This window comes from Lichenostomus cassidix, chromosome Z, assembly GCF_008360975.1.
Source record: "Lichenostomus cassidix isolate B80296 chromosome Z, HeHo_3.0, whole genome shotgun sequence".
NCBI lineage: Eukaryota > Metazoa > Chordata > Aves > Passeriformes > Meliphagidae > Lichenostomus > Lichenostomus cassidix.
In genome coordinates, this window is record NC_139511.1 from 37,170,091 (window position 1) to 37,180,573 (window position 10,483).

Genomic DNA, 10,483 nt, shown 5'->3' on the forward strand with positions numbered 1-10,483 from the left:
ATTTTAACATTTTTTAGAATTCATAAAACATTATAGGTTTAGACTGCATGCCAAGCTTATATAGCATTAGGAAGGATAAACCCCTCAGTGCTTTCATACCCTGTTGGTAAGTGATCAAATGAATACACAATTTTTAAATTAACACCATTACCTAACACTCTGCCAATTTGAAACTTTTGGTTTGTTCTGTTTTTTTGGTTGTTCGCTTGGTTTGGTTTTATTTTGTTTTGTTTTACTGCCTAACGTTTTCAATTTTTGCTCTTCCCATACCGTAAAAATGAAGTTTTTACAGCTCTCCACTGCTGTATTCTGGAGCTAATATATGACTTCCAAAGAACACTTATTTGGAAAAAACCTCCATATACTTAAACATTTCTTATGTAATTTGCCTAAGGGCAATTGTTCTATTTCATAAATATGTAATAGGGACCAAACATTGCACTGACACTTCCTCTTAAAAAAAATAAAAGAGAAGTTACATAAACCTTAACACTTTGTAAACTTGCATATTGTCTCCATCTTCTCCCTGACGAACCTTAAAATCCCACAATATATTTGTCTTCATTTTCTTCTATAAGTCAATCATGTATCACTACCTGTAAGCTCAACAATCATTTTTATTTTTAAGAGTCCAGAAACCTGAATTTTGGAACACTATGTATTCTTGTCAAAAAAACTGGAAATCAAATCAAACAATTTTAGGTGCCAAAAAAATCCCTTTCCTTTAGCTTGATAACACATCGTCCTATCCAGTTATCCAATAAGTTAATATTACTTCACAGTCTAACACAGAATGTTATTCCAGATGTATAAAAACGCCGATCCAGAACACTATGTGGAAATAAAAGTACATCTTCATTGTCAAGTCATGTCAACAAACTTGTATGTAAATGGGATGAAATACAGCGCAATTAACTTACTTATAATGTGGGGGATTTTTTGGTTGGTTGGTTGGTTGTGGTTTAGGCATTTTTTATTTCCTTTTTTTTTTTCTTTTTTCCTTTTTTTTTTTTTTTAAGAAACCATGAGATATTTCTAAGTTTCTGCCTATTCAAGTACCTTGTTCGCAACATTTGCTATGACTGGCCCCTTCACTGGAAAGGTACACACAGGTAGATATGGGAGCATCTGTCCCATGCACACTGAATGCTCTGTTAACTGCACACTGATCCTATGGTTTGGAATCACCAAGATGAACACTAAAAAAGGATTCTGCCATACCGGTGTGCTAGAATGCCATCGGATTCCTCCTTAAAGAAGGAGGCAAGAAGATGAAAAGGACTCGCATGTAACACAATTCAGTGTTTTAACAGTTTTAAAACAAGGCAAGCACTGAAAAACCATAGCATGACTAGTGTGAGCTCGGAGGACCTTGCAACTACACAGCATTCAAGAATCAAGGTCCAAACACGGAGCTCTGCATCTGCAGCGCTCTGCTCACATCCCTGAATCTGACTTCCAGCTCCAACAGCGATACCCAGACAGTGACCTTCACCCCAGTAGTACCGATGAAATACAGATCCTCTCTCTCTTCTTAAATCCGGTTTTTAAAGAAAAATCCAACACGCAATATAAACGTAGTCCTTCACACTAGGAACAATGCAAACTTCTCTCCTGCAAGCCCAGCCCGTCTCCCGTTCCCCGCCCGGCGAACAGCAGCGAGCCTCGCAGTGCCACAGCCGCGCCTCCGGCAGCAGGTTCGCCCCTAGGCACAGCACAGCACAGCACCGGCACGGCGGAAAGGCGAGCAGGCACCACTCAGCAACTGTCCGGGTCCAAAAATCCCATCAGACCCGTACTGAAAAGACAAAGACGCGGTAACTTCAAATCCAACTCTCTTTCCCGTCTTCTGGCATCTTAGACAGGGTGGAAAGGCAGAGTGGCTGCGAGCCTGCCCTCGTCCCTCGCCCCGCCGCGGTCAGCGGACAGGACTCCATCCGCCCGCACCCACCTGCCGAGGTCCTCGCCCGTCTCGTAGTGCTCCTCCAGGTTCTCCTGACGAAACACCGTCATGGTCGCCGCCCGCCGCCGGCTTCAGCCCCTGCTCGGCGCCCTCATCACCAGCGCCCGGAGCCGCCCCGCGCTCGGCTGCGCGCCCTGCGGAGGAGCGCGGAGGTGAACGCCCCTGCCCGCGGTCCCTCCCGGCGCCGGGGGCGCTCCCCGCCTTCCTTACACGCGAAGGAAGCGACACCCGCGGACCGAGGGCACCTCCCCTGCCCCTGCCCGTGCGCCGGGAGAAGAAAGCGGCGCCCCAAGCCCCCGCCCCTTCCCCGGAGCGGGCAGCCGCCCAGCTGCCGTGGCGGCCACCGGCGCCCAGCCGCCCGCCCGCCGCATTCCTCAGTGGCTCCGTTGCCCGGTCAACCGGGACGTGCCGCCGGGCCTGCGGCAGGAGCCCCCCCGGCCATCCCCGCAACCTGACCCCGGGCGAGGCGGGGGATCCCGTCCGCGCCGCCGGGCCGGGCTGGCGGGGCCGGTTCTGCGCTGCCGCGGCGCCACCCGCTTACCCGCTCACCCTCCCGCCGCTGCTGCGGCTCCCGCCGCTCCCGCCGCTCCGCTACCTGGGAAGCGGCGACAGCGCCGCGGGCGCTCCCGGCCGGCGCGCAGCACTCGCGGTGTCGCCGCGCGGCCAATGAGGAGAGGAGCGGCCCGCCCGCCGCGCCGCCCTCCGCCCCTCGCCCCTCGCCGCGGCCGGCCTCCCTCCCTGCCCGCCGCTGCCGCTCGCCCCGGCCAGGTGCGCCCGCCCCGCCCCGCCCCGCCCCGCCGGCACAGCCCGGCCCGGCACGGCCCGGCACGGCACGGCGAGCCCGCGGCGGCGGGACCCGCCCAGCGCGGCTCTGCGGGCGGCTCCCGGCACGGCCGTTGTGTGCGCCCGCCGGCCGCGCCCTCCCGCAGCCCGCGCCTCCGCCCGCCCCGCGCCCCGGGCAGGGTGAGCTGGCGGCCGCTGCCCTCCGCCCTCCCACTGCCGGCGCCCTGCTCTACCGAAAAAACGCTCCCCATCCCGGCGCCCACCCCGTCCCGTCCCCTCCGGACCGCGCCGGCAGCGGTGAGTTCGGGAGGGCAGCTGTAGCCTGGCACACGTGCGCTCGCCGGGCACATCGAGTGTTCCCGGGCCACATGGAGAAGGGAGCTCCTGCCGCTGGCAGCGCTCTCGGGCACCTCGCGAAGCAGACACATACGTGCTGTTGTTTGCAGGTATTCTCTTACCAGACCATAATAATGACTCTTTCTAAAATATAAGATACAGTCAACTCTCTCCACAGAGTGTTGCACCTTATGTTCCCTGTCCTTGCATGTGCTGCTTCTGCTTCTCTGGCTGGGCTTTCCCAGGGCCTGATGTTTTCTGTGGTCTATTGGTCCCATGCCAAGCTGAGTACTGATTACATTCTGGAGACAAGTGTTTTTCGTAGTAGCTCTTTTCCTCCCGTCCATTTTGTTCAGCCTCAAAAGGGTACATGATGTCAGGTAACTGAGCAGCTTTTAAGTTCCAGCTGAACTTTTGAGGTGTTCAGAGAGAGAACTGCTCATTAAAGGTAAAAGGAAGTTCAGTGCACTCATGATTTCACACTTACTTGATTTAGCACTTGAAAGAGCCTAGCCTTCAGGTACAGGTCAACAAGTACAGAATCCCTGATATTTTCTGAGTGAAATATGACAGTGGGCAAGTGTCAAAAAATTTTTTCACCTCCACTGAGGTCACCTGTAAATTGAAGGGAGGGTATTTGGATGGATTGCTGGATGTGAAGTTACGAGGCCACTTGCAAAGAGCTGCAGCATGGTGGCATCTCAGCCTGAGTTTAGATTAAGAACTATGCACCCCTCTTTCATTTTTTAGCCAAAGATGCAGGAGTATGATGCTCTGCCTTTTTTTCAGCCCATCTTCTACATCTTTAACAGGTTTTCAAAGTCATGACTCACACAGTTTAGGCTGTCGGATTTTCTACACAGCTCAAGCCTTTTAACAAGCACATTCATATTGGTTTTGAAGATTGTTCCTTGCTGCAAATGAGGACAACCAGTGTAGCCAGCCCATGGAATTTCCAGCACTATAACCTTGCTTAGTCTGCAGATGTTTTCTACTTCTTTTTTTTTTATATGTTTTTGGGAGTCCTGAGCTCATACAAGAGTAATGGTTTTTGTACCTTGTATGTATTTTGCATTGCAAGCAGTGCTCAAAACTGCAATTCAGTATCAGTCTTTATGTCACAGCCCTGCTTCAACTGAAGCAAATGAAATTTTGCTATTGATTCAAGTAAAGCAGGTGCACATTGGAGTCAATACACAACAACTGAAAAACTTATTAAGATGCAAAGGAATGACAGCAAAATGAATTGCTTAAACCTTTCTCCCTGTTATTAAATAACCATATTTGAAGGTAGAAGTCTTGCAACTCTCACCTGTGCATCTAGACCTTCATGCCTGAATTCTTGTTGTCCAGGTCCCTCAGTGACCTGAGAGTTGTGTTTGAATACTCTTGTGGCAGGAGCAACAGCACAGGTCACCCTGTTGTATGCATGAGAATAAGTCATGCTCCACTCGAGTGAAGACAGCCAGGATAGCACATCTCTGCCCTGGCATACACAGATACAAAAGGAGAGGTTTGCCAGCAGAAGCACTGTTCCTGTTTCTTCAGAGAAATACTCAGGTGGTTGTGTCTAATGCAGTCCACTTTTTAAGGCCTTGCAGATTCATGGTGGCACTTGTCTTGAAGTCTGGGAACAATTAGTCTAGGTGAAAACCCAATCCCATGGTTGTGCGTTCAAAATGCTCATCGACTTCCATGAGAATTATATTGGATTGTACATGTAGTAAATGGGATAAATAGTTTTAAATTGCTGTCAAATGTAATTCAGCAACTGTGATTGTGGCTTATGCTCACAAGTTTAATAGCTCAATGGATGAAATCCAGCCCTAATAAACTCAGTAGCAGAATCTCCATGATTTCATGGTTCCATGATTTCCACCCAGTGTGTTTTTTTCACTTATTGTAATATAACAGAAATAATAAAGTGAGATTAACTCCTTACTTACACCGTTGTAAATCAGGGGTGATAGTGATTATTTCATGTGAAAGAGGCTCAGGAGCAAGATTAGTAACAACAAATGTGTTTTCAAAGGAGTGATTTGTGCCTGCCAGATTACTACATAGTGTCTCATGTACATTTTGTTGTGTTGAAAAGCAAGCCTTCTGTTTCTCAGTAAACATTACAAAGAATCAAATTTGCAGAGTATCCCCAAGCAGTGTTCAATGAAAAGAAAGCTACATTGTTTCTGCAAGTCAAGTGATTTATAGCACTCTTCAGCTGCTACTGAATTTACTCAGCCTTTCCTACACCAAGTTAACAGACAAGGAGGCATATTAAGTGTATTGTTTCAGGATAAAGCTTTTCAAAACCACTGTCAGGTTATTTCCTGACATCCAGGTAATATGTCTCTCCTAATAATGTAAGACACTAATTATGGCAAAGATCGTAAATTACTTAGGCTGGCTGCTATTTCTTCCGTGTACAGTTTTCTTTTTATGAGATCAGCATTTGTTTTCAACATGACAATAGAAGCAATTTCCTGGTTTATGTATGATGTCCTCTCAGCTGATTCATAGGTTTTTCACCCCTATTTTGATTTCTCACAAAGCAGTCTAGTTACTGCCCCCCAAAATTGCTCTTCCTTATCTATCATAGACACCAGGGATAACATAACTGGAAGGTGACAGTTGGTGTCACAGAACCACTCAATTTTAGTAAACCCAATGCAGTTTTCCTTGAAAAGGAGCTTCCATTGTGCCAGTGACTTTTGTGATTAGGTCTTACAGCACTCAGAAAGTAGACCTGCATACAGAGATTCACAAAGGCCTGAAGCTGCTGAAAAGGTAGCATCTCCACCTTCACAAGCAATACTTTTAGTGCAGTTACTAGACTCAACTAAGTGCTGCAGAGTAAATTTTTCTACACAGGAAAATAATTCATTCGCCTTTGAATCAGTAAACAAAACACTATGTTGTTTGAAATTGCATAAATTAATTTAATTGCTGTATTTTGGCAGACACACAGAAGTCAAGTTCATAGAAAATTATCAGCATCATTGTTCTGAAAGTACCTCAGAATGCTTAGCTCCTCTTATATGCTCTGGATATTTATGTCAGTTCGTCAGGGGAAAAAAAAAAGAAAAGAAAAGAAAGGGTTTTTTATCTCCCAAGAGACTTCCAGCTAACCTAGGATCTGCCAGCTCCTGTGTTTATTCATCAGGGACCCATACCATGAACCAACCCAACCCATGCTCTTTTCCACTGAAAAACACAAGCTGTCAATGGAAACGGGAAGACTCGTATCTGCGGTGGATAGATCTTTTTCCCTGAAGCTCAACAATGATCATGAAAGCCTTTGACAAATGACCCAAGAATAATCACTAACCAAAATCAGGGCTACACAGCAATTACATTCCTTTGACTTAATAATTCTCCCATGTCGGTTTTGTCTCTGTGTTATTGTGTGTTTATTTAATAGAAAATAATCTGCAAAGGATTGATTTTAATTTTTCGGTAGAACTGTTTCTTTCTGAAAAGAATGTTTACTCCAAGTCAAAACATTTTGACAAAGATTGTGTTAATGTATAATTCCAGTCAGGTAGATGTGTATTTTCTTACATTTAGTTAAAATATCACTTTTAATAGTATATCTTTTTGTTGCATATAGGATTACATATTCTGTGAGGCAAAAATAAATATGTTTTAAAGCAGCACGACTAAATCCTTTTGGTTTTTTACCTTTTAATTCTGAGCTCAAAGAGTTTGATTTCCTACAGAAACAAGACCAATCAAATAAGTAACTGAATGTTTTGTAAACTTTCTTCAGTCAGACCAAATAAAACTACATGTGAAAGAAGAAGTTGAGAAAGCACTTCCTGGAAATCCTTGGTAATTCTCATGCTACTTCAAAAATTTTACAGGGACATTGAGGGACTTATTTGAACAGCATATTGCACTATAAACCTTGAACTTGATTGGCATCTCAGTGTTGTGATATGCATGTTTAATAATACATTTTATAACCTTTGCTGTGATAAAACAATGAGCTTTGCATCACCTTTTACGCAATATGCACTGGGTTTCCTGCCACTCAGCTTTGAAATACAAAAGCTCATCAGACCTATCAGTAATACATGATACAACAAAAACATATCTCCTCAGATCAGTAAGTTTCCAGGAATAATGGATGACAGGATGAAGTAGCTCTTGCTGTCCCATCTTTATGTCTATTTATTCTCTTTTCTTTTTGTAAGGGAGGCTCTACAATCCCAGTTGTTGCGGTTTAGAGGATGTTGCAGCAGACTTTACCCTAGAGCTTCTCTACCCGGCCCAGTTCAGCGCCTCAGTGCTCCAAACCCTCTGTCCCAGGGCTGGACACTGCGCTCTCACCGGCCGGGGAGCCATAAGGCTAGCTCTGGTTCTTCTGCTTCCACAACCGGCGGTGATAAAGGAGGCGAGGAGGGTCTATGCGTTGTGTCCATGGAAGATGTTTATTCGCATGGTGCAGCAGAGGCCAACGACCTCCCCGAGGCAGAGATGCCTCGAGGGCGAAGGCCTCACATGCACAGCCACATGTGGAGCATAGACACACGTGGAGCATAGACAGCAAGATGGCAGAGGGTAAGGGGTTTTATAGGGAAACAGAGAGGGGCAGGGACAGCACACAGCCCCAGTGACCTCTGGGTACAGGGGAGGTACAGGGGCGGAGTTAGGAGTACAGGAACCAATAGGGGAAACCCGAGGGAGTGGCCAGGGCCACGTGGGGTTAGTGTACAGGAACCAATAGGGGAAACTGGGGGCGTGGCTAGGACTGTGTGGAGTAGGGAAGGCAGGACAATAGGTGACAAGTACAGTCGTTAAGAAAGGGGTGTGGGGAACTTGCAGCCATTATCACAATACCCAGTCAGAATACAAACAAAGAAATCAAAGTATACACACACACACACACGTACACACACACATATATTTAAAAGGGGAAAAAAGGTTAATAAGGAGACTTAAATTTATATGACTTTCATTCAATGCTCCCCAAATACTTTGTTCCTTTTATTATCCTTTGCTACACCTCTGTAACAGCTAAGTGTAAAGTAATTATGGTTGTAGATATTGGACAGGTACTCCACACACTCACCATAGATGAGAACCAGATTTAGAGAAAGCCATGTGAAGGGCAGAAGAGATGGGTGGGACAGTGCCCATGGCAGTTTATTTTGGTGCTGTAATCCACCAAACTTCCCACACCACTTTCCTGCTGATGTCAGGTGTGTTAGAAGTTAAATGTGCTTGCTGACAGGTGGCCTCAGCTCATTGCCTGCCAAAGGGTTCAAATTCCTTTGGCATAATACAGTAATGTGGTGGTCATAACCTTATCCTTAGAAATAAATGCTGAGTAGTGTTTAATGGAATAATTTTACAGATAAGGCATTGGAAGTGGTTTAATCCCCAAATCATGGATGCATGTTTAACAGCTGAAAATATATTTTCTTTTTTAGCTAAACATGACTAAACAAAGAGTATCTGTAGGATCTGTGTGACTTGCACAGTAACAGACTTTAAATAAGTGATGATGCCTGAAAAAAATATGTTATCCTAACACTTAACTCCTTATTCTAGTTAGACTCTAAGACTGTCTCTGTCAGATACCGTGAGACAAGACACCTACATGATAGTGTTTCCTTTGAGGATGTACTGTGAAAATATGGATTTAAAGTCATTAATGCTTTTAACTGATGCCTCAGATTTCTCCTATCTCAGCAGGTCTGGCATGACAGATATACCACCATGGAGTCCACATTAAACACCTCATTACCACAGCAAGCATTATTGTGTTTTCTGTTTTAAAAGAACATTTACCACATGAATCTGAAAATCTGTACACTCATCCAAAACTCAGTCTTCACACTGGTGCTTGCATGTGCCTGTCACAATTTTTTTGGGAGAAAAGCTCATAATGCAAGACTTGACTAGATCTAAGCCAGAACAAATATAGCAGGTGATATTTAAAGGTAGAAGTGTGGGAGATTTCTTTTGTTGGATTAGTATATGATCCAGGTTCCTAAAAATACTGGGGAATCAAGGGCAGCAGTTTGAAAATCATGAACTAGGATGAACGTATCAGCTGTCTGGCACCCTGACAAGCTATAGGTGAAGTGTTAAGGAGTAGCACTCTCCAACTATTTGTGAAATACCTATGTGTGAAATCATTGGCATATTAAAAAAAAAGAAGCTATGTGTTTGACTGTTTTGCAGCATTTGCTCTGTGTATTTGGGCATTTTTGAAAACAAAACAACCCTAAGCATGAATCTACAACAAACAGGGGTTGTATAGAATTGTCACCTAGATTTCAAGGAGATAAAATAATCATGTCTGGCATGTTTCAGGCCCATGCATTCCATCTGCCTATCTTGCTTACATGTACAGCAGACAGTAAAACAATCATGTTTAATTTCTGAAGAGAGAAATTGGAAGTTTGTGCTCAGTTTCCTTTGTGTGTGATTCCTTCGCCCAGGTACTGGCCACAACACACTCTGATCATGCCAAGTACTTCTGTGTGTGTGTATGCCATGCAGAGAAAAAAATGAAAAAAATATACAAGAGGTTTCTGTTAAGTTAATGACACATAATCTTGGAGACCTAATTAAGAGATGCTGCATATTGTTCAAATACTATAATCAAGTCAGTTGAAGTTACGTGTGGTATAGAAAAGTCTGTCCTGATGAAATTCCTTCAAGTTTCTGAGGTTGATCTTTAAGTTTACCCGGTAAAATGGCATTGGCTGTGATGTCCAGCCATTGCCTGCTGAATTTTGTTTCTCCAGCCCTCCCCATCCACATCCCTAGTTGCATTGTTAGTCCAAGGTAACACAACCTAAGTATGTCGTCCTACCTTGCTATGGAGGTGGGACAAGCTCTTCTTTCCCTGGTGGTCTGCTATGGAGGTGTTACAATAGCCTGCAGAGGACCAGAGAGTCATGACAGTTTACCTGATAGCACCACTTTGCTGCTGGTAAGGTGGGAGTAAAAATGGTGGAGGAAGGATTCTGGGACAAAGTAATAATTTCCAAAGTAAGATAGGGTGCATATGTGATGTTGAGGGCCAGTAGTGAGCACTTCTCATGTCGTGTGGTTCAGTGTATTAAAAGGAGGGTCAAAACCATTTTTCTCAGCTGAATTAATCCCTTCCAGAATGCCTTCAATTAATTTAGTGTTTTGTCCATTAAATTAATTTATTATTGTATCACAAATAAAGCTGAACAAGTGAATTAATGAGTTCAGGTACTAGGATAGGTTCAGGTACTAGGATGGATGTGTTATTGTTCTATGCTTTAGTGATTATTTTCTTTCTGTGCAATTTTCAAAGGAAAAGCAGTGGCCGCAGACCTACATACCCAACTATGCTAGTAGGATTTTACATCCTGAGTCCAGGATTTTCCTTTTTCAAATACCCTAGAGGCTTGTCAG

The 10,483-nt window shown here is 44.8% G+C and overlaps 1 protein-coding gene across 3 annotated transcripts in view; it reads right to left on the reverse strand.

The window, feature by feature from the left end:
- Positions 1–2,607, reverse strand: part of DAPK1 (death associated protein kinase 1) — an 86,478-nt gene extending 83,871 nt beyond the window's left edge. For 2 of the 3 annotated variants that reach the window (XM_085043375.1, XM_085043373.1), the window contains exons 1-2: positions 2,505–2,607; positions 1,952–2,097 (exon numbers count right to left, since the gene is read on the reverse strand). In XM_085043375.1, the coding sequence (XP_084899501.1) occupies positions 1,952–2,013 (62 nt within the window). In that variant the 5' untranslated portion in view covers positions 2,014–2,097; positions 2,505–2,607. The remainder of the gene's footprint in view (positions 1–1,951; positions 2,098–2,504) is intronic. The other variant, XM_085043374.1, reaches the window with a different exon arrangement.
- Between the last annotated feature and the right edge of the window lie 7,876 nt (positions 2,608–10,483).